The sequence below is a fragment of the Microtus pennsylvanicus genome, chromosome 12 (assembly GCF_037038515.1).
Source record: "Microtus pennsylvanicus isolate mMicPen1 chromosome 12, mMicPen1.hap1, whole genome shotgun sequence".
In the NCBI taxonomy this organism is placed as follows: Eukaryota; Metazoa; Chordata; class Mammalia; order Rodentia; family Cricetidae; genus Microtus; species Microtus pennsylvanicus.
Window position 1 is genome coordinate 82656015 of NC_134590.1, and position 24245 is coordinate 82680259.

The 24245-nt window shown below is 35.6% G+C and overlaps 1 protein-coding gene across 1 annotated transcript in view; it reads left to right on the plus strand.

The window, feature by feature from the left end:
• Positions 1-24245, plus strand: part of Usp34 (ubiquitin specific peptidase 34) — a 187040-nt gene that overhangs the window by 142644 nt on the left and 20151 nt on the right. Inside the window, exons 54-69 of the mRNA XM_075944509.1 lie at positions 979-1043; positions 1133-1208; positions 1297-1344; positions 1451-1516; positions 4158-4238; positions 5870-5955; positions 6642-6810; positions 6907-6981; positions 8207-8358; positions 11446-11494; positions 11584-11688; positions 11767-11811; positions 12785-12889; positions 14164-14311; positions 18245-18879; positions 21749-21906. Of these exons, the coding sequence (XP_075800624.1) occupies positions 979-1043; positions 1133-1208; positions 1297-1344; positions 1451-1516; positions 4158-4238; positions 5870-5955; positions 6642-6810; positions 6907-6981; positions 8207-8358; positions 11446-11494; positions 11584-11688; positions 11767-11811; positions 12785-12889; positions 14164-14311; positions 18245-18879; positions 21749-21906 (2063 nt within the window). The remainder of the gene's footprint in view (positions 1-978; positions 1044-1132; positions 1209-1296; positions 1345-1450; positions 1517-4157; positions 4239-5869; positions 5956-6641; positions 6811-6906; positions 6982-8206; positions 8359-11445; positions 11495-11583; positions 11689-11766; positions 11812-12784; positions 12890-14163; positions 14312-18244; positions 18880-21748; positions 21907-24245) is intronic.

A 24245-nucleotide genomic window follows, 5' to 3' on the forward strand; every position in this document is an offset into this window, starting at 1 on the left:
AACTCAGGACCTTTGGAAGAGCAGGCAATGCTCTTAACCACTGAGCCCCCTGCTTGCTCTTTTTTTGAGACAGGGTTTCTCTGTAGCTTTGGAACATGTCTTTGCCTCCCAAGTGCTGGGATTAAAGTCATTTGCTACTACCGCCTGGCCATTGCTTGCTCTGAAAACCTATTTTTGTCAAAATGTGGCGTGACGTATGTTTTCTTACTTTTATGTATTTGCTCTTTAGACAAGATTTCAGAGCTCATACTTCTAAGTCCTTATAAATAATGTTAAAAACCTGTGATCACTGACATGGTCAAACAAATAACAGCTTTTTAAAGGGCAGGTTTTGGGGCTAGAGCAGTGGCTTGGTGGTTAAGAACACTTTTTACTGTGAGTTTAAGGGCAGCCCGGTCCACAAAGTGAGTACCAGGACAGCAATGGCAATTACACAGAGAAACCCTGTCTTGAGAAACTAAAAAACAAAACAAAACACACTTGTTGTTCTTACAGAGGATCTGGATTTGGTTTCCAACACCCTCTATTGGCATCCATGAGCAAGAAGGACACAAATGGTGTACATATATGCATGAGTATACACACAAACAAAATAGAATAAAAAAAATTTTTAAAAGGGGGTTAGGTTTAGGGACCACCCTAAGATTTTTTAAAATATTTTTATGTGTGTATTTTGCCTGCATTTATGTATGTACCGTGTGTGTACCTGGTGCCTATGGAGGTCAGGAAGCATTGGCTTTACCAGAACTGGATTTATGAATGATTATCAGCCTCCAGGTTCCTCAAAAGAACAACAAATGTTGTTAATGGCTGAGCTACCTCTCAAACCCTAGAAAGTCAACATGAATTTTAAATCCATATTTTTTGTTTGTTAGCTTTGTGGGTTTTTGGATTATATTGTTTCTTGTTATTAAATTAAAATATTAAAATACATTTAATAAACTGCTTTCTGATAAATGCTAACTTTTTTCCCTTCAGTGGATTTGGCATGATAACATGCAATTTTTACAAGACAAAAACATTTTTGAACACACTTACTTTGGGTAAGTTTGGATAAATTTTGTCTTCTTTTTTTCTATTTCTAAAGAAAGTCTTCTGTAAGAATTTAAGTAACACATTTTTTAAACTCCAGGTTCATGTGGCAGCTGTGCAGTTGTATTCCAAGTACATTACCAGATCCTAAAGCTGTGTCCCTAATGACAGCAAAGGTGATGATAAACTTAAGACAACTTTGTTAGATTTATTGCTTTGCAGTAATTGACTGTCGTGCTTAATTGAATTTTTTTTTTTTTACAGTTAAGTACTTCTTTTGTTTTAGAGACATTTATTCATTCAAAAGAGAAGGTATGTGTTTTTGTTCTATGGATTTTTATGTCCATTACATTTTAAATTATGTTTGGTATTTATTATCATTGGTTAAATTCTTGGCTTTTATCTTTTTCTTTTTTAGCCAACAATGCTTCAGTGGATTGAACTACTGACCAAACAGTTTAATAATAGTCAAGCAGCCTGTGAGGTAAGATGACAACAAACATTGCACCGTTTAAAAATCTCTTGATAAGGAAATTTCTTTTTTGTTCTTTTTAATTTTAATTGAGATGATGCAGGAAACTTGTTTTTATCTGTTGTGAATCTTGAGCGCTCCTTGTAAGTTCTTCCTAATATTTGTCCCTTAGAAAGTTATAGCTTATATTTCAAATCTGTTATAAAGACTGAGTATTAATTCATTTTTATAGTCTTTGATTTTCCCTTTAGTGTTGCATAAATATAAAGATAATTTTATTCTGGGCGTGATTGTGCACAACAGTAATCCCAGCACACAGCTGGGAAAAACAGGACAATAATCATGAGTTAAATCCGGCCTGCACCCAATCTATCTATCTATCTATCTATCTATCTATCTATCTATCTATCTATCTATCTATCTATCTATCTATCTAATATGGTGAGTTCAGCGTTTACATGAGTTACATCATAAGACTGCCTCTCTTTTTCTGCCTTCGCTGTACTGGGGCTATAGGTATACACCACCATGCCTGGCTGATGATTGTGTTTTGAATTCTGGGCCTAACATGCTATACAGATGTTCTGAGCTAAACTCTCATCCCCAGATAGTCTTTTTACCCTTTTTGGTCTTAATTCAATTTGTATCCCCTATCTTGGAGGTATAATTGATAAATACAAAGTGTACACAATTAAGATGTAAAATACAATGGTTTATGATACATATGTACATTGTAAAATATTTACCACAATCAAATTAATAAATTGATGACCATGTAGATAATATTTGTGTTATGTATGAATTAAAATACTTTAGGTATGCTTTCAGCAAGTTCAAGTATACAATTCAGTGTTAATAACCCATTATCTGTACTGTATGTAGCTCCCCTAGAATTTATTTCTTCTATAACCAGATCTTTGCTCACTTGAGCAGAAACCATTCCATTTTTTTTCTATCCCTCACTTAACTTGCTTTTTTGTTTATTTGATTGATTGGTTGATTTATGTTCTTTTGTGTATCTTTTGCTGGCTTTGAACTAAAGGCAATCATCTTCTCTTCATTTCCTGAATACTGGAATTATAGTTGCTTCCTACCACACTGAGCCCTTAACTACTTTGAATTTTAATATAAAATAACATATTTAGGAGCTAGCAAGATGGCTAATGGCACTTGCTGCACAAGCCTCAGGACCTGATTTCAATCCCAAGAAACCACATCAAGATGGAAGGAAAGAACCTCCTCCTGAGCCCATCTGACTCCCACATCTCTGCAAACACAGCATACACACACACATGCAGAATGGTAGTATACACACAAAAACCCCATATGTGTCCTGGTAGATCAAGTTATGCCCACTCTTATTTCCTCACCATTGTATGAAAACTGTGTTCCTGGAGATAATTTACTAATAGCACTGAAGTGCCATCTTAATATAATCTTTGGGGCCTGGGAGAGATGGCTCATCAGGTAGAGAGCACCAACTCCTTTTCTGGAGGACCTGGGTTCAAATCCCAGCACCCATACTGTAGCTTCTGACTCTCTGTAATTACAAGATCTGACACCTTCACACAGACATACATGCTGGCAAAAAAACATAATGCTTATGAAATATAATAAAAATAAATAATATAATCTTCTGTTAACAACCAAAAAAGTATAAACCTTCCTAGAAATGCAAGGTTTGGTTCTTTTTTAGATATGCGATATAGTGGCATAGTGCATATAAGATGAAATTAGTTGAAGACTTTTGCTTTCTTATATCCTCTGTAGTTTTAGCTTTTATTAGTACAAAAGACAACCTAATCATCAAATTTCATTTTTTTTCTTTTTTTTTTTCTTTTTTTTTTTAATCATCAAATTTTAAAAAAAAAACATTTTAAGTAAAATATGGGGAAAATTCAAAATGAAAGGTTGCTTTGCCTGCTACCCAACTTCCACAAAGAGTAACTTTACATTCCAAAGCTCTTCTCTGATGTCTTCTTTTAGCAGATATGTTTACACATCAAACTCAGAAATCATATCTTTTGTTTTTGGTTGGTTTTGGTTTTTCTAGACAGGGTTTCTCTGTGTAGTCCTAGCTGCCCTGGAACTAGCTCTGCAGACCAGGGTGTCCTCAAGCATAGAGATCCACTGTCATCTGCCACCTGAGTGCTGGAATTAAAGGCTTCATATCTTTAATAATTAATATTCAGTATATGTGTCTAACAGATGGGAACGTAAAAATCTCTAATCATAATTCAGTTTCTTTCTTTAATCAGAATTCAGCAGTTTCTTTACTTTCAGCATTACATTTTTCGTGATTAGTTTTCTCTGTTGGCAACAAAGTGTGTTCAGTTAGTTTGAATTTGTGTTCTGACAAGGTCTACATTTTACTTTTCTCTTAAATCTCCTTTTATCTATTACAGTTACTTTCTCTCCATGCTGCTTTCTATTCCTTTTCTTTAAGTACCTCAGATTGCCTTCTTGTACAATAATGAATTGACATCTGTGGAGTCCTATAATGAAGTCATCCTTAGTATTTTAGATTTAACATTTTGTAATAATTTAATAAGCATTTAAAATGATGGAATCATCAAGTAAATATCCTTATGTGGGTTTTATTTCATTTAATAAGTATTGTGTGGATATTAAATCATGTTCTATTGTTTTACAGTGGTTTTTAGACCGCATGGCTGATGATGACTGGTGGCCGATGCAGATACTAATTAAATGTCCTAATCAAATTGTGAGACAGGTAAGGAAAGATATCTTTAAAAAAGAAGTTGCTTTTAGTTTATTCAAAATTGGCATATAAATGACATTGAAAATAATTTACAAACTCCTATCATAGAAGTCATTTGCTTTTGTTTTCATCAGCTCTTTTAAGACTAATTGCCACTAAGAAGGGACAGGAATTGTCCTTTATATAAGACCAGCTATTACTGCCAGCTTTTCTCATCCTTACAGAGTCTGCCTAGAATATTGTAGTGACCTACAAAATTACATGAATAGGATAAATTAATTCTTGTGCCAAAAGAATTGCAAAATGGATCGATTTTTTTTGCTTTGTTCATGAATATTTAAACATTGTTTTATAGTCATGTTTGGTATATCCAAAGATTAATCTGAACTATGCCACTTGATAGTTGTTATTAACGATAGTTCTTTTGTTATGAGTATTAGCAGTCTTCTGTGTAGTCAGAAAATTTCCTAGTAATGAGATTTAAAAGTATAGTTTTGACAAGTCTTATTCTGTAAAATTCACTCAGAAACATCCGTCACCTTCAAAAGAATCTCTAGTGGTTTCCTCCTATTTTGTCCTCATGGTTTCTGCTTATAACTACTGCTCTGCTCTTCATTCCTATGGATTGGCCTGTTTTCAACATTTTCTATAGAGTCATGGTGTTTTTTTGTATTACTGGCCACTTTGACTTAATCTTCTTAGTATCTGTCAATGTTAAAATGTATGTCTGGAAGTGGATATAATGGTCACAGGAGGCTTAGTTAGGAGGATTGCCATGAGTTTGAGAGCAACCTGGGCTACAGTGCAACTTCTTAACAAACAGAAAAAAGTATTCATACTTCATCTCTTTTCCCCCCACCAGCAAATAGTCCATCAGCTACATTGACTTATTTTGTTTATCTGTTCATTAGATGAACATTGACTGCATTAACATTGTCTTTATCTATTCATTGGATGCACATTTGAGATTTCTTTTTGTTTTATTGAGCAGTCCGACCTGGAACTCACTAGGTAGATAGACCAGGCTGACCTGAAACTTGCAGCAGTCTTGCGTTTCTGCCTACAGAGTGCCAGGGTTATAAGGGTGGAGCACCACATACAGCTTTATTGCTATTTTCTGACTATTTTGGATGCAGATGTAGCCGTTTGCCTGTAAGATTTTGTTTTGATCTGTATTTTAATTTTGTTCTCCATATCTTTGAAAAATGGGTTGCTAGTAACATTCTTAGATTTAACGTGTTTAGTTTTACCACAGAGGCTGCACCACTGTGTTTCTCTCCGCTGTATTCTTCTCCTCATGTGCCCCAGCTGGGAAAGTATCATTATCTATATTCCTGAAACCAATAGTTTGAATTGTCTCTCTTATCATAAAGCTGAATTTTTAAAAATAATTTTCTGGTGCTGAGGAATTGTACCCAGGGCCTGGTGCATAGTGAGATTCACTTCACCTTTGAGCTATCCCTGCAGTCTCTGTTATTGCTCAAATAAGGTCTTGCTACCTAAAGTACAGAGTGGCTTCAAGTGTTCAAGTGTACGGTTCTCATGCTTTTGCCTCCTGTATCCTAACATCACATGTGTGTGCTAACACCTAGACATGCTTCATTTGTAGTGTCTGTTACCTAATGTGAGTTTCTTCTTTAAAGATGTTTCAGCGTTTATGTATCCATGTGATTCAGAGATTGAGACCTGTGCATGCTCATCTCTATCTACAACCAGGAATGGAAGATGGGTAAGAAGTCCTTTTAGAAAAAAGACTTTTAAATATCTATAAGGTTATATTTGTTTTGTGCTATAAAAAATTTGTCTCCAATAATGCATGTCAAGAAAGGAACACTATTTGTTGAAATTTTCATTAAGTGCGTTTTAGGATTCTCAACAACTGACTTTTTGTATGGAGTGATGTAGTCTCAGTAGCAGGATCATAACTACTTCCATAATTGAAGTTGGTATTTGTTTCACAATTGTTTGTTTATTTATTTATTTATTTATTGGTTTTTCGAGACAGGGTTTCTCTGTGGTTTTGTGCCTGTCCTGGAACTAGCTCTTAAAGAACAGGCTGGTCTGGAACTCACAGAGATCCGCCTGCCTCCGCCTCCCAAGTGCTGGGATTAAAGGCGTGCGCTACCACTGCCCGGCTCTATTTGTTTCACAAAATTAATGGATGTAAGTTGCAGTTTAAAGATTGTTCTCCTATCATGGTGATTAATACTTTAATCCCAGCATTAGGCAGAAGCAGGCTAATCTCTATGAGTTTGTGCCAGCCTGATCTATAAAGCCATTTCCATACTAGCCAGGGCCACACAACCAGACCTTGCCTCATAAAACAAAAAAGAGTAGTTTCATCCTATATAGTATCTGTCTGCAGATTTATTGTGTTCTATAAGGTGTATTTGTTTTTATTTTTGTGTTTTTCAGGTCAGATGATATGGATGCCTCAGTAGAAGATATTGGTGGTCGTTCGTGCGTCACTCGTTTTGTTAGAACTCTGTTGTTAATTATGGAGCATGGTGTAAAACCTCACAGCAAACATCTCACAGAGTATTTCGCTTTCCTTTATGAATTTGCCAAGATGGGTGAAGAAGAGGTAAGGCTAATTCTTATTTGTTTGTTTTTAATTATATACCCTTTTAGTATGTTCAATTCGGTTTTTTATTTAAAAATTTAAATCACTTGTTTTTAGAGCCAGTTTCTGCTTTCATTGCAAGCCATATCTACAATGGTACATTTCTATATGGGAACCAAAGGACCTGAAAATGTAAGTATAGTTTTGTTATATGTCAGTGCAACAGAGGCCGTGCGTCTAGTCATTCACATCATGCAGAGTCACAGTCCTAGAAACCTCTAAAGTCCCTTCTGTCTTTTTGTTTGGTAACGTTAAGGGTCTTGGTACTGGTACTTTAGTCCATATACCAAGTAGGAAAACAAATTTCATTAGTAGGTGTGGAACAAAGTAATAGACTTCATCCTGGTAGCCTCAATTTAACCATGGCATCTGTGAAGCCATGTGTTGTTTGCATTCATGGTTTTGGTGGTTGTGCTTCACTTTTTTTTTTTTTTTTTTTTTTGTGCTTCACTTTTTTTGTCAGAGTTTAAAGTATGGATGGATTTCGTATTGTCAACTACATTCTATTGTGACTGCTACATTGGATTGGATTTTGTGACCTACTTGTAATATGTCATTTAATCCTTCTCATATACTTAAGAGTACAGTTTGTTTCACCATAATACATAAGAGGCAATTGAAGTTTAGAGAATTTAGCTTGTTTTAGATCACAGTAATTTGGGTTTTGATCTGTGGTCAAACTGCTGTTTCTTAAAGTTCATGAGTTGGTTTTAATCCAGTTCTAGCCTGTATGGCTACCTGTTTTTACTGTTTTTCTTCTTCTTGCCCGCCCGAACACCCTCCCTCCCTCCCTCCCTCCCTCCCTCCCTCCCTCCCTTCCTCCCTTATTAAGACAGGATCTTGTTATGTATTCTAGACTTACCTTAGATTTATTAATCTCCTGTCTTAGACAATTGATTACTACCATTCCTGATAGCCTCTTGAGTTTCAGAGCTGGAGTGAATTTCTCTCTGAAATATCTGCTACTTTAAATCATCTAGAAACTACAAATTAAGATTCTTTTGTATGTGTGACTGGCATTTTATTCAGTAGGAAATACTCCTATTATATTCATAATTTTTTATATTAATTAATCACCCAAAGAGGTTGATTGAAATAAAACAAAAGTTATTAAAGGGTTTATCTGGGATGAATAGTTTTGAGAACTATTGTTCTGTATAGTTCCTCTGACCTATCTAAAAGTGTCCTGATTGTCACTTCGGCTGTATCATGTTAGGTTTTGACCTTCGAATGATTTTTTTCCTTCTTATGCATGTTCTTGCCATATCTTTCTGGTAGTTATATTAAAATAAGTCAACTGTTTTCAATATGATATTAAGACTAATAGCATATTAAAATTAAATTTTGTTCCAATTAGCCTCAAGTTGAAGTATTGTCAGAGGAAGAAGGGGAAGAAGAGGAAGAAGAAGAAGATATACTCTCTCTGGCAGAAGAAAAGTACAGACCCGCTGCCCTTGAAAAGATGATAGCTTTAGTTGCTCTTTTGGTTGAACAGTCTCGCTCAGAAAGGTGAAATGTTTCAACATTCAAAATGCTTACAGCGTGTTTGGTTTTATTCTTTATACATAATTGTTCTATCACTTCGGTTTTTATTACATAAATCTTTTTAAATAATAATATCACTTCAACTCTTGTGGCTCACGAATTTCAGTCCTTTCTATCTAACTCGTCTGAGTCGTGTTAGAAACAGCTATTGGAGAAATCTGTAGTAAAATATCTGGCAAAATTAAATGGACTTTGATTCTTTATCGCAGCACCTATACTCAAGGGATCTACCCCAAACAGAAAGATATATATGGAGAGGTATTTATTAAAATGCCATTTCTAGTGTCAAAAAAATTGGAGACAGCTAAATGTTCATCAGAAGGGGACTAGTCATTGAAAAATCAAGAAATTCACTCAAGTCCACTGTAGTTTTGTTTTTGTTTTTTCCTTAATGAAATGTGGAATTCATCTGTGTTTCCATGTAGAAATTACTATACACAAATCCTCCCTTTTCCTCTGCTCCCTTCAAAAGACAAGGTAGGGAAGATTGTATATATTATGCTACACTTAGGAAAAGGGAAACCAAGAAAGCGAATGCATGTGTACATAGACAATCCTGATTCATGCATTTCCTGTTTACAAAGGCAGATCCTTGCTACATTTTTCTATAATGCCAAAAATCAGTACTGTGAGGAGCTATCCCAGTTATCCACTGACACATAGGTATTCAGAATGGTGAAAAACTGGAGTTTCCTGACACATGCTTTCCCAGCCGAGGTCAGACAAGGCAGTGATCTGCTGTCTTGTTTTGATTTTCATGTTGTAAACAAATGTACTTTTCATGATGTATGCCACATTTAAAAACTATTTGTGCTTTTCCTTTGGTTATGTCACTGTTTAAATGATTCTCAAGAATAGTGCTGAAGTGCTGTTTAGTGTTCCTGAGCATAAGTAAGGCTGTGATGTCCCTCAGTGGAAATGAATATAGTAAAGTTTCATTCAGGCATGAGTCCAGTATTGTTGGTTGTAAGTTTAATGTCAATTAACTAGTCATACATTTTAAATAAGGTGTCATTAAACAAAAACACCTGTAAATCATGGTACTGTATTGCTCTATTGATAACTTTGTGACAACATGTTCACAGGGGCCTAGTTCTTTGTTTTCATTCCATAGCAACGATGATTTGGTTTTTGGTAATTCATTGTTTGTACCTTCATAGAATGTGACTACTCAGATATCAAGAATTAGCTATAAATCAAATCATCGATCAATAGTATGGTTTTGAGAGAAAACAAGATGGAGGGGCACAGAAATGGAAGGTTGACAAAACCATACGTTTTTGGTTTGTAGCTTTAGTTTTTGAATCCTGTAAATGTCTGTATAAGTAAGTATATAAGAAGCGGTATTTTAAATCAAAGATGAAGGTGATCTAGCCACTGGAGAGGAATTAAAGAACATGTTAACTGTCAGTTTCTAACAGGATGTACACGAAAGACAAGAAGTAATTGCAAAATTATTTTAAGCTGTCTTAATTATGTTGTTGCTAATAAGTAGAATTATTCTGAAAGTATTTTGTGCTCAGGTTCTGAGCAAGAAATGAGTGAGAATCTTGGAATGTTTTTTATTTTAAGAAGCACAGAGACTAAATAGACTACTCTGGGGTCATGTTTAAAGAACTCAACAGTGTACTTTAGGAGTTTCTGTTGCTCTTATGTTGGACAAGGTACACATCAAAAGTAAAAATACCTGTGATGGAATGTAAAACACATCAAGATGTTTACATTGATAATCTCATGATATCAGTAAAAGAATGATACAGTAAAAGAAAATTTGAAAAACGTGTTGGCAACTTTTGAAATATACTGAGAAATCAAATCTTTACTTTGAAAACTGGAAAGGAAATGGTGTAAAGGATATGTTTCTCTTACCTGCAAGAAATAAAAGTTGATGTCAACTGATGGTGGATGAGGGCAAGTTCATCAATACAGAGCTGTCTCAACTAATAAATGAGCAAGGAGTGTTGGAATTAGAAAATCACTCTCTTGTGACCCTAAGTGAAATAATGCTTCCGAGGTCATCACTGGTGGAAAATGTCATAAAGACTAACCCTTCATTATGTGTCTCCCTGAGGAAAAGCCACATCACCATCTACAAAATACCCTTGATTACAAAGTGAAGCCTAGATCTGATCAAGTCTTTAGATCTGCCTATCATTTTACAGGAGGAGAGGAATGTGGTAAAACAACACCATCAGGATACAATTAGCAAAACATAAATATTGGAATCGCTACAGGACAAAGCTGCTTTCTTCAATGGATAAGTTGCAGTGAAGTGCCAAGGGAAACAAGTAGATTTAAAAATTTAAAGACATTAAAACCAATTGTAACAAAAGACTTTCATTCAGATCCAGATCGAAACAAATTAACTATAAAGTATTTTTAGACACCTTAGGAAATTTGTGCACTGATATTGTAAGATAGTAAGGATTTGTTGTTTTACTTCAGGCATGAATAATGGTATTATTGGTTATGCTTTTTTTTTTTGGATTTACCTGAGATATGTATTGAGATTTATGGATTAAATGCTAAAATACCTGGAATTTGCCTCAGAATAATGCATATTGAATGGCTGTTGGTAAAAGTGAAACAGGATTGGCTAATATTTGGGTAAATTTGAACTTGAGTGATGGGATACTTGCCACTATCCTATTTTTTTAACATCTGAATTTTTGTATAAGTTAAATGTATTATTTTTAAATTACATGGAAAAACAATATTTCTTAGAATTTCATTTTATTTTAAAGACTCATGTTAGAAAAAACAGCTGTCAAAAAAAAGTAGACCCACCCTAGCATTTTAATACAGTAATTCTATGGATTTAATGAAATGGAAATAAAGTAGTCTTGGTGTTCCATATTCCAATCTTGGAAAATTACCTGAGATGCTTAGCAAGCAAATCTAGCCATCAAACACTTCCCTTCCCCCCAAAATTTATGATGGCAGGTTGATATGGTTATAATAGAATTAACAGGGTTCATGCATGTCATGCTGTTAATAGCTTCAAAGTAGTACACATGGAAAAGATTTATTTCCACTAATATTTTCTTTTAGGCATTTGACATTATCACAGACTGACATGGCTGCATTAACAGGAGGAAAGGTAATACCTTGACTAATATTAAATAGTTTAATCATTCTAAAAATCATAATATGACAGTTCTTAAATGAATAATTTTTGTTTTTTAACAGGGATTTCCCTTCTTATTTCAACATATTCGTGATGGCATCAATATAAGACAAACTTGTAATCTAATTTTTAGTCTGTGTCGATACAATAATCGACTTGCAGAACATGTAAGTACTAAAAGTAGTCTTCAACGTTTTTGATAATTTTTAAAAGAATATTCTAAAATCCTGCTTTTTCTGTTTCAGATTGTATCTATGCTTTTCACTTCAATAGCAAAGTTGACACCTGAGGTATGTAAGAGTTTGCTAATAAGCATAATAACTGAACTAACAGTTAATTTTCTTTTTATAGTGAATATAGTTTTCCAACTAAATAAGAATTTATACATGTAAATTCAGTATATCTGAGTGTTACTTATATTCCAAGTTCAAAGTTGTTTGGCTTAAAGCATATATCATAAACTGTCCAAAATTCTGTATTTATGGAGGAATAGATGGATGGTAAAGTACAGAATCATGAATATTTTTATTGAACAGAAGCATTTAACAATCCCAGCACTCAGGAGGCAGAGGAAGGTGGATCTCTGTGACTTCAAGGCTAGTCTACTCTTTATAGTGATTTCAATGACAGCCAGAGCTACTTAGAGAGACCCTATTTCAAATTCTACCTCCCATTACCTGCCAACAGAAACAAGTCATTTTTCATAAAATTAGAAGTCTTTAGCTACTTTATTCCATGTTTAAGAGCAATATAAGGGCTTTCTTTGGGGATCAGAAATTGCTACAGGTAGAAACATACTTATTTCATTGATAAAAATACATTGAAAATTAGACAGGAGAAATGAATTCCAGTGATTACTTTTACAACCTTGAACTTAACAAATAACATACTGTTCACATGAAAAATGCTTTTGAGGATAGATTTCTGTTTTTACTACAAAATAAGATAAATATGTGAGTTAACACATGTATTTAGCCATTACATAGAGTGTGTCTGTATGTATTTCAAAATATCACCTATACCATAACTATATAATGGTTAGTTATAAATTTATAAACAAATTAAATCTTGAATTACTTTTTTGCTAAGTACATTTTACACCAGAGATATCTATTCAATTGCCTCTATTTAATTGATTGTATCTTCTGACGGGACATTCTGTGGTAGTTTTAAAAAAGTTCATATTCAAGAGTGCTGACTAAGCTCTGCCAGCTCAGAAGAGCAGATTTAAATAAGACTAAAAGAGTGATTTGTGTCTTACAGGCAGCCAATCCTTTCTTTAAATTGTTGACCATGCTAATGGAATTTGCTGGTGGACCTCCAGGAATGCCTCCCTTTGCGTCCTACATTCTGCAGAGGATATGGGAGGTAAGTTTTGAAGTACATGCTTCCAATCTTTTATTTTCCCAGAGATTTTCTTTTGTTGTTGTTTTTTAATTTTTTTCTTTTTTTAGAGTGTTTTTCCTTAACACAAAACAAAATATAGCAAAATTGAATGGAAGGTACAGATATTTTCCATCCAGCCTTGCCTTCATGGACTTTGCTTTTTTTATACTGTTACCACCATCTTCCATTTCTGTTTCTAATTATTTGGATCAAATTACTTTACACAGTATGAAGTTGTTACTAAGAATAATCTTCCTCAAGAAAATTTCATAAAGCAGCTAGAAGCTCTCAAAACATAAACCAAATATTTTTAGCAATTGATATAGGCAGAAGAAATACCAAATACTACTTCTTTTCTTCCAGAGTCATTGCTGTCAGAACAGTTTTCTTGGTGAGGACTGGAAACCTTTAGGCCAGTGCTCAGTAAACCCTTTTTTTGGTCAAATGTTTAAGCTTTAATAGATTGCATATTTCTGTTAATAATGTTCAACTGTGTTATTGTGACCTAAAGGTCATTCATGAGGCAATAAATAGTAAGCTTAGCCATGTTCAAATAAAATAACAGAAAAAAAAACAGCCATAGAATTTAGCCTATCTTACAGAGAGATTGCCATCCATTGCTCTAAATGGCTTCGTTTCCCATCCCTATGAAAAGAATCCCCATAGCAATTCAGTGAACTCTTTGCATTCTCATGTAATAGTAATAGTTTGGACATAGACTAAGAAAAAGAAGCAGATGAAAAAAAAAATCTGTGCCAGTATTCTATCACCAACCAAATATGTTTAAGAAAATAAACTTAGTAAGTTCATTGGATTCTCATATTTGTCCTGGGTTATTTTAAACCAGCAACAAATTTTCCTGAGCTTTTCCTGCACTTTGAGCATAGTAGGAAAACATGTTAAAACTTCTGTAAAAACTAGCTTAAAGGAAAAGAAAAAAAAATTGGCCTGAAGAAATGGCCCAGTAGTTAAGAGCATTTCTTGTTCTTGCAGAAGACCTAGGTTCAATTCCCACCATCTACATGGTGGCTCACAACCACTCATATAACTAGTTTGAGGGGATCTGAGACCCTCTTCTGTCTCCTCAGGAACAGGCACACATGGTGCACATGTATGTACATAGTCAAGATACTTATACAAATAAAATCTAGAAAGAAAAAGTCAACTAAATACTTAATGACATTTACCAAAAGAAAGTAAAAAATCAGGTGCTTATTCTGTTATCTTACGTCCTGTTTTTGTTATTTTATTCATAGGTTATTGAATACAATCCTTCTCAGTGTCTGGACTGGTTGGCAGTGCAGACACCCCGAAATAAGCTGGCACACAGCTGGGTTCTTCAGAATATGGAAAATTGGGTCGAGCGATTTCTTTTGGCTCACAATTATCCTAGAGTCAGGACTTGTAAGTCAAATGTTTAAAATTTAGTCAATTATTTATTGTTCCAAACTTTAGGTTTGTTTTACTGGGTTTTTTTTTTTTTGGTTTTATTTTTAGGTTTTTCTTGGGGGGGGGGGGTGAAGGTAACTCAGTAATAATGCCCATTATTATGTAAAGCTCTGAGAGGTATCATAGAAGGCCAGTTTTATTTTATTTTGTTTTTTTAATATTTGGAAATCATGGTGCTGTGTTTATCTATTGTATCTAAGTGTTACTGAAGAAAGTAAAATATAAGAAAATTCTTTCTTAAAAGCAACTCTTGAATCCAGAACAACCTACATACATACATAATGAGACCCTGTCTCTAAAAAACAAAGTAACTCTTAAATAGGCTAAATAAGATTAAAATGGAATTAGGACAGAAATCATGTATTTAATTATGAGAGTTAAGTAATATACATCTTGTGTATAAGCCATTAGAGAATGAATAGCAATTCTTAGAAGATAGGTGGACGTAGCACAAAGAAGACATTTTACAAGGCAGGAAATTGTTTTTTTGTTTTTCTTGTGATTTGTTTGTTTGTTTTTTAGACAAGGTTTCTCTGTGTAACTTTGGCTATCTTGGAACCTCATCTATAGACCTGGTTGGCCTTGAACTCAGAGATCTACCTGTCTCTGCCTCCCCTAATGTTGGGATTAAAGGTGTGCGCCGGTGTCATCCAGCAGGAAATTGATTGTTAAGAAACAATGTATTCACTTTTGCTAGTTCAAAGAAATGAAATCAAAGTAATTTTGGAAAATTTTTCAATGAAAAGCTGTTTCCCAGTTGAGAGGACTAGCGTCAGTGATATACAGATCTGATATATACATATGTTGTTTTCTAAACACCGTTCCCCAATAAAATACAGATTCATGGCTCTGTAGAGAAAAGACCAATTTTAGCACGGATGATAATAAAGCCAAGCTGGTGCCTTAAAGATGAGTACAGTGCCTTAAGTGAGGAAATAATATGCTAAATAACGTGACCACACCAAAGAGACAGAACTCCTGAGAGAACTCCCAGTTGCTAAAACCACAACAATTTCTGTAACAAATAATTACAGTACTCTGTGTTCCTATTCGAAGTATAAAATGACATTTACAAACTCTGATTCCCAGCACTCATGTGGCAGCTCATAACCTCCTATGACTCCAGTTCTGAGTGATTTGATACCGTACTGTTGCCTCAGAGGCACCAGGATCCAACTGGTGCACAGACAGAAAGGCAAGCAACACACAGCTCAACAAATAAAGATAAACAAATCCATAAAAGAGAGTAGTGAATAATTTGTATATACTCTCCTTGGTAGTAGCTTAGTGATGTAGTAGAAATGAGTGTTAAAGTAACCTGGTAGTGAGGGAATGTGTGTCTTCCAGGCAAATGGTCAGGGTTACTATCAAAAATTCCAGTTGAAGAGTGTACTTCTGACGTGCTGCAGTCTGTGGTCTTCTTCCAAACTCCTAACCCTGAGATAATCCGTCTTAAACATAACCTTGGTTTGAGAGGCACTCTGTGAACTTCCTATTACTCATCAGAGCTATCAAAGTTATCAGGGACAAGAAGTCTGAGAAACCAGAACCAAGAAGAGCTTAAGGGGATATGCTAGTTAAAATGTTGTGTGTCCAGACAGGATCCTGGAAGCAAACAAAAGCACCATTATGTCCTTAATCATATTAATTTAGCATAATAAATGTTAATGGTAGTAGAAACTTGGTGAGAGTTATATGGGAATTGTGTGTTCTTCCCGTGTGAAGTCAGAGGTTTATTTGAGAAAAAAAGCCTTTCAGTGGAGGTTACCAGTGGATTTGCATTAGTACTCTGCCCAGAACTTTGCTTCTCCCCCCTTTGATACTTTATTTACCCAAATGTTACACTGATTTTCATGATAGTACTGTGGAAATGAACTCTTCTACATAGTACTGATTTTGTGATGTTAATATCACAAAAGGCCATACATAGCACTTTGTGCCACACCTTTGATCCCAGCACTCAGGAGGCAGAGGCAGCTGGATCTCTGAGTTTGAGGTCAGTCTGGTCTACAGAGTGAGTTCCAGGGTAGCCAGAGCTGCACAGAGAAACCTGTTTCCAAAAGAAAAATTTCCCACAAAGATCCTTTAAGATAAGCATGTGTCTTCCCCTTTATAATGCCATTTTAGGACTTGTATGCAAGTCCTAAATGCACATGTCCAGTGGCATTACTTTTACACCTGCTCAGTGAGCATCTTGACATGGTAGGATGTGCTTACAGTCCTGTAGCTTCAGGGATTGAGGCAGTGGAACAGCTTAGCCAAAATCTATCTCTTAAACAAAAAAAAAAAAAAAAAAAACACCTTTAGTTAAGAAACAAATTGTTAGGTACCATTTTAAAAGTTACATCATTGAAAACTGAAAAATTGCTTTTAATATTAGTGTCCAAATATTTGAAAAGAATGGCTGTTTTAAAATAACATAAACTAAAGACCTTATAAAAACTACAAAATAGCTTTAACAAATAGCTGATTATTGAGAAAAGAAAAATTGAGTCCCCGAGTACTAAAATAGTTAAGGGCTTGACATAGTGGGGCACACTGTCAGCATCAGCATTTGGGAAGCAGAGACAGGCAGAGATCTATGAAATCAAGGACAGCCTGATCTACATATTCATTACCAGAATTGGCCATGGCTACACAGAGAAACCCTATCTCAAAAAACATAACAAGCAAAATACCCAAAAGCTGAAGATTTACTATGTAGCAGTAGAAGTAGATTTCTTCCACATCTCATAGTATGAAACAAGACCTGATAACCAGCTCAATTCTTAGCTTGTACGGATGGACTCATCTAATAAGTCACCAGCAGCAGAATGATGATAATAGGCTTAATGACATGCTTAACATGGGAGTCTCTGAGTTCTAGTTAGCCTTTAGAAGACTGTTGGCAAGGAAGAAGGGGCAAACAGTTTCATTGAGAAGCAGTTCCCCAAAGCAGGGAGGAATCTTAAAAATGAATTGCCCTAGAAGACTTGCAAAGGACTTTGTAGCCAGCAGTGCCTTAAATCCCAGGACGTGACATACTGCAGCAGCTCCAGAAGATGAGGAGCAGCCTGCACTACACAACTCAACCCTCTGTCTCCCCAGAAAGTAGGAAGGGAATCTCAAGAGTTAGTGACATACACAGACTAATATATTTATTAAGTATGTCATATGTCATTATCTTTAAATTATTACAAAGTAACTTACCAGGGTGTTTTTAAAGTAACACTTAATATCTAAAACGTTAAATGATTCCATGTATGAAGACCTTTCATTCTAAATGTTGGCTTTTTTTTCTCCTTATTAAGTCATTTTTCAGAAAAAATAAATGATAACATAGAATTCAGCAGTGGTGACAGCCTTTAATCCCAGCACTTGGGAGGCAGAGGCAGGTAAATCTTTGTGAGTTCGAGGCCAGCCTGGTCAACAGTGAGTTCAGGACAGCCAGGGCTACACAGAGAAACCCTGTCTTGGGAAAGGGGAGAAAAAAAAGATATGAGAATTCTATATTGTGGAAGAACTGAACAAAATAGGTTGAAAACTAGTTCTGATAGCTAGTGCTTAGTAGATGAAGGAAAAGAGTCAAGAATTCAGGGTTAGCTTGAGTAGCATGAGAGTCCGTCTCCAAAAAAAAAAAAAAAAAAAAACAGTTTTCGTAATGGTGATTATGGTTGCCACTTAAAATACAGCAGTGGCAGAATGAGGGGAACGTTCTACCTCCGTACCCTGTGGGAATCTTTCTTCTGGACCAAAGGTAAATCAGAAGCATATTTAAAAGATGTCATGTCCCTTAATTTTTATTCATTTTTATTGATAAAGGGAAGAGTGGTTTTGTGTTTTAATAACTGCTCTTCAAGTCTACTTAAATCTTACAAGGATCTGACAGTTTTGTTTTACATTTTATAGCTGCAGCTTATCTTCTGGTGTCCCTTATACCAAGCAATTCATTCCGCCAGATGTTCCGGTCAACAAGGTCTTTGCACATCCCAACCCGTGACCTTCCACTCAGTCCAGACACAACAGTAGTCCTACATCAGGTCTACAACGTGCTACTTGGTTTGCTCTCAAGAGCCAAACTTTATGTTGATGCTGCTGTTCATGGCACTACAAAGCTAGTGCCCTATTTTAGCTTTATGACTTACTGTTTAATTTCCAAAACTGAGAAGCTGATGTTTTCCACATATTTCATGGATTTGTGGAACCTTTTCCAGCCTAAGCTTTCTGAGCCAGCAATAGCTACAAATCACAATAAACAGGCTTTGCTTTCATTTTGGTACAATGTGTGTGCTGACTGTCCAGAGAATATCCGCCTTATTGTTCAAAACCCAGTGGTAACCAAGAACATTGCCTTCAATTACATCCTTGCTGACCATGATGATCAGGATGTGGTGCTTTTTAACCGTGGGATGCTGCCTGCCTACTACGGCATTCTGAGGCTCTGCTGTGAGCAATCGCCTGCATTTACTCGACAACTGGCTTCTCACCAGAACATCCAATGGGCCTTTAAGAATCTTACACCACATGCCAGCCAGTACCCTGGAGTGAGTATAGTTAGTACTTTTATTATCTGTTGCCTGAGCTTGGTTAGCAGTATATTTTTCCCTATTTAAGAAATGATATAATGCAGAATAGTCAAATCATTCACCTATATTGTCTTTCAGTGCTGGAAATTGAACCCAGGCTTCTGTTCATGCTAGGCATGTGCTTAGAACCTGAGCTACACTACTACCTTCCAACCTTTCTTTAAAATTTCATCTTATGTGTATGGGTGTTTTGTTTGTGTACCACATTCAAGCCTGGTGCCCACTGGGGCCAGGATCCCTTGTACTGTAGTTGTAGGAGGTTGCAAGCTGCCATGTGGGTGCTGGGAATCACCCACTCTGAGCCATCTATCCAACCCCATACTAACATCCTTAAAACCTTAACATTGTTTTCTTAAATGCTCTCATATAATGCAATGTAATTAATGAAACAAGTGATTATAATTTCTTATGCTGACGCTAAATTTTTGTTTACAATGGCATGTATCCTTTTAAATTTGTGATTTTATATTGTTTTATTTTTAACTTTCATTTGGCAATTCTGGGGAACAGGCCCAGGGCCTTGGCCATGCTAAGCAAGTATTGCCAGCTCAAATTTATGCTTGTATATGCATCTCTAATGTGTGCCTACTGCAAAGGTCAATATAGCTTTAGGGAATATTACTTTACATTTAGGCATTCAGGGACTAGAGACACAGCTCCACAGTCAAGAGTGGCTTTCCAGATTTCAACACCAGGCCGCTTGAAACTGCCTGCAACTTCAGCTCCAGGGGAATATGACACCTCTGGCCTTCATGGGAACCTACATGCACATGCATGCAAAAAATGCATATACATAATTAAAAATAATAAAATCAATTAGGTATTCATTATCAAGATCTGCATACTTTGCTAAGGTGTGAGTTGCTCAGATTTTTTTAGTAGTAGTTTGCTATAGAGGTGTTTCTCCATATCTCGGATGATTCATTAGCTCACAAGTACACACAATTCCAACCTTATCTCCTTTTCTATTTGTAAGTTTCATATTATGTTTTCCCTGTTATGTTTCACTTTTGTTCCGTCCTGTTGTTCCTTTATTAGGTTAAACTGTTCTTTGTTGATGGTGTAGTGAGTTTAGAATCTCTTACCCAGAAAAGGTAGCATAATTTCCAACTTAGAATTAGATTGCTTTTAATGTAAGAAAGAAAATATGTTCATTCAGTACCAGAAAGTTCCAAGCTGGCCGGGCGGTGGTGGCGCACGCCTTTAATCCCAGCACTCGGGAGGCAGAGGCAGGCGGATCTCTGTGAGTTCGAGACCAGCCTGGTCTACAAGAGCTAGTTCCAGGACAGGCTCCAAAACCACAGAGAAACCCTGTCTCAAAAAACCAAAAAGAAAGTTCCAAGCTAAGGCTGGAAAATGAAGAAAATGCATGAGCATGTCTCTCAGAGGCTGAAGAGATCTTGTAGTATTTATTTTCAGTCACTTTGTTTTCCATCATGGTCCCATAAATAACCTTTAACTTAGTTACTGTACCCAGAGTTTCATAAGGCAGTGGTAAGAATTGGCTGAGTTAAAATGCCCATTTCCTTGAGTTGGTTTCTGTTCCAGATGTCAGTTAGATATAATCATCTTTTTTTTTTTAAGAGAACTTGGCTCTTAGAAATTTTTATGATAATTGTTTTCCCATATGAAGTTGAGTAATTTTCTTTCAAGGTCTGTGAAGAATTGTGTTGGGATTTTGATGAGGATTGCATTGGACCAAGATGCCTTGCTCAGCCTTGATGCAGGGGGCAGGGGTTTTCAGGGGTTTGGTCCTGCCTCAGCTTAATGTGCCTGGCTTCGTTGACTCCCCATAGGAGCCCTTACCCTTTAGGAGAAGTGGATGTGGGATGGGTTGGGGGGCAGTAAGAGGAGGGTGGGAGAAGGAACTATGGTTGGTATGTAAAATGAATTTTAAAAATTCTTTAAAAAATTAATAAATATTGCATTGTAAAATTTTGTCAAGAAAAGTATCAAGCTACACAGTTTAGTTCATTAATAAATATGTTAGAAGCTCAACTGTTACTTCACATTTATATAAATTCATAAAATCATAGTTAATAATTTCACTTTATTTCCATATTACATTACTAATCATCAGTCTAGAATGATTGTGTTAAATGTTGATAGAAAGGCATGTCTCAGAAACAATATTAATTCAAACTTGATTTAGGTGTTCAAACTCTTTAAAACAAAGCAAGTGAGATAGATGCCTTTGAGGGTAAAGCCATTTGCCACCAAGCCTGATGAATGATTTCAGGATGATCCCTGGGATCCACTTTGTGCAAGGAAAGGATTAACTTTCCATTCATATTTGTTCCCCTCCCCCAAGATAAATAACATGTTTAAAAAAATCTAACAAATTAATGGTTTCTTATATATTAAAGGAATGGAACAGAGAAAGGATAAGTATAGACCTTTGCTACGTGACCTTTGAATTTAAAATGCTAGTGTTTTAAACAGCATTAAGACATATCTTTGTTAATGTTAACTTTAAGGATCATACAGGTGTGTCCATGTGCAGCTACATAACTCCATGATAGTCATAAATACTGCCTAGCACTAAGGAATGAAAATGGCTAAAACATGAGGTTTTTATTTGAGTAATTTGATTGCATAGCTCACGGATCTATCTGAGCCTCATAATAGCAAAGGTTAGACTTAACAGATTGTAGTATGTTATGTATTCAAATTTTAAGTAGATTTCATTACTGACTTTACTAGTTCCTTTAGTTGTGTGTTCAATCTATGATTTTAGTAGCTGGCTAATGAATATTGATTCAGAAATGAGGAACAGGTATTCTGAATATTGAAAGACTGGATCATTTTGCATATTTGTCTCTTTTAGGCTGTGGAAGAACTGTTTAACTTAATGCAGCTATTTATAGCTCAGAGGCCAGACATGCGAGAAGAGGAAATAGAAGATATTAAGCAGTTTAAGAAAACAACTATAAGCTGTTATTTACGTTGCTTAGATGGTCGCTCTTGTTGGACTACTTTAATAAGGTAAAAAAGATAATTTGTAATTTTTTTTGGTTGGTTCTTGATTGGTTTCCCAAATAAGAACATGGTACCTTTTGACATGAAGAGAGAAATAATTTTTAGCATTTATAATTAAAAGCTTGTTCTTTTAAAATAATAAGGATTATTATTTTATAAATATAGAGTCTGATGTAGCCTAAATTGGCCTTTTACTTGCTTGCACCTTGTAGCTAAGAATGACCATGAACTTCTGATCCTCAGACCTCTACCTCCCAAATTCTGGGATTACCGATATATATCCCACTATTCCATGTTAATGTAGTTTTGGGATCAAACCCAGGGCCCCTCATGAATGTTAGCAAGCCCTCTACCAGCTGAACTACATAGACCATAGAAACCCTATTCCTCCCAATTTAGAAATTCTTCGAGGTTATTGGTAAAACATTTCTGTACTTAGGAACAAACAATGTTTTTTTTCCTTTGGTTCATAGTATATTTTCCTATCTGACAGTTTAAAGGGACCTTAATGTTTGAAGGTCATGTTTATGATCATACATCAGACTACTTGAGTGGTTCCAGTCTAGAGACCCCTGGAAACAGCTTTTACATCTCAAGATGAGTCTGACTGTTAATCTCTTCCATTTTTCTTGAATCCATTTGGCTTTCTTATCTTTAGGAATTAGCAAAAATAATAGAACCATCTATGTAATAAATTGTTCTGAGCTGTAGAACTGAATGATTTAAAAAAGAACTGCAAATTACATTTTATTTCCTTTACCTCTATATAGAAATAAAATTCTGCTCAATGTATCACAATGCTGAGAAGGAATGGAGAAATATGGGGGACTGGTTGAGGGTCCTTCAGTAGGCGCATAATTTTGTCTGTGTTTTCATGAAGTCTACACTATAACATTAAACTAATGAACCCAAGAGAAAATTCTTTTTTTTTTTTCTTTTTTTTTTGGTTTTTCGAGACAGGGTTTCTCTGTGGCTTTGGAGCCTGTCCTGGAACTAGCTCTTGTAGACCAGGCTGGTCTCGAACTCACAGAGATCCACCTGCCTCTGCCTCCCGAGTGCTGGGATTAAAGGCGCCACCACCGCCCGGCTGAGAAAATTCTTTTAGGTTATTTCCTTCAGAAAGCTTTTGTATTTGAATCTTTAGTAGTCTACAAAATGAAATAAATGTTCAGTAGTCTACAATTTTTTCCCCCAAAACCTGTTAAAAGGAAATGTTGGGCATTCAGTTTGAATACATTGTTTCCTAAAGGTTAGTTATTTATTTTTTTAAGTGTTAGAGTTTTGCTGCTTGTTGAGTAAAGAAAGGAAGCTTGCAATGGAAGTAAAGGGTTTTTAGTTGTATCTTTAATAGCACTTTGCCAGTTCTGAGCACAGCATTAACTCAGATAAATCTATCCTTAGGATTTTCAAGTTTGTCCCCTTCATGGTACCCTTTCTTCCACAAACTGATGAATGCTTTTGGAATGTAGAATAGTTTACTATTATAAGAACTTAAGAGATGGAAAGATAAACTCATTGTTTCACTTTGTTTTTATGTGCATTAGTGTTTTGCCATTGGGTTTCAGGTTCCCTGGAACTGGAGTTAGAGAAAGTTGTAAGCTGCCATGTGGGTGCTCTCAAAGAGCAGTCAGTATTCTTTAACCACTGAGCCATCGCACCAGCCCAAACTCATTTAAAAACAAAACAAAACAGCATCGTTATACTGAAATTTAAAAGTACTCTTATCATACCGTCCTCTTACCATTGTGGATGAAGAATTGATTAGACATTGGTAGACATGTTTTTCTTTGAATTACAATGCAAAATATTTTATTTCCCTTTTCAAGTTGAATGTCCCTTCCCTTAGTATGTCCAGAGTACTTAGAAATAGAAATGTTTCTGATTTCAGAGGATTTTTTTTAAACTTTGGATAATTTGCATCAAAGTTACCAGCTGAACATCTATAATCCAAAAATCTAAGATGTTCCACAATTGAGTAACAACTGATGGATTAATAATCTTGAGATTTCAGAGTGTTCTAGATTTCAGATACCGGCTGTTCATTCCATTGTGCACTACTCAGAAAGAGTGTACATGCTTGAAATTTCACTTAGTGAAGTCAAGGCAAGAGGATTGCACAAACTGGAAGCTAGTCCGAGTATATAACAAAATCTCTTAAAAATTAAAAAACAAGGGGCTGTGGAGAGGTGGCTCAGTGGTTAAGAACATTGGCTGTCCTTCCAGGGGACCTGGGTTCAATTCCCAGCACCCACATGGCAGTGCACAACTCTGTAACTCTAGTTCTAGGGAATCCAGAATCCTCACGCAGGCATACATGCAGGCAAAACACCAGTGCACATAAAATA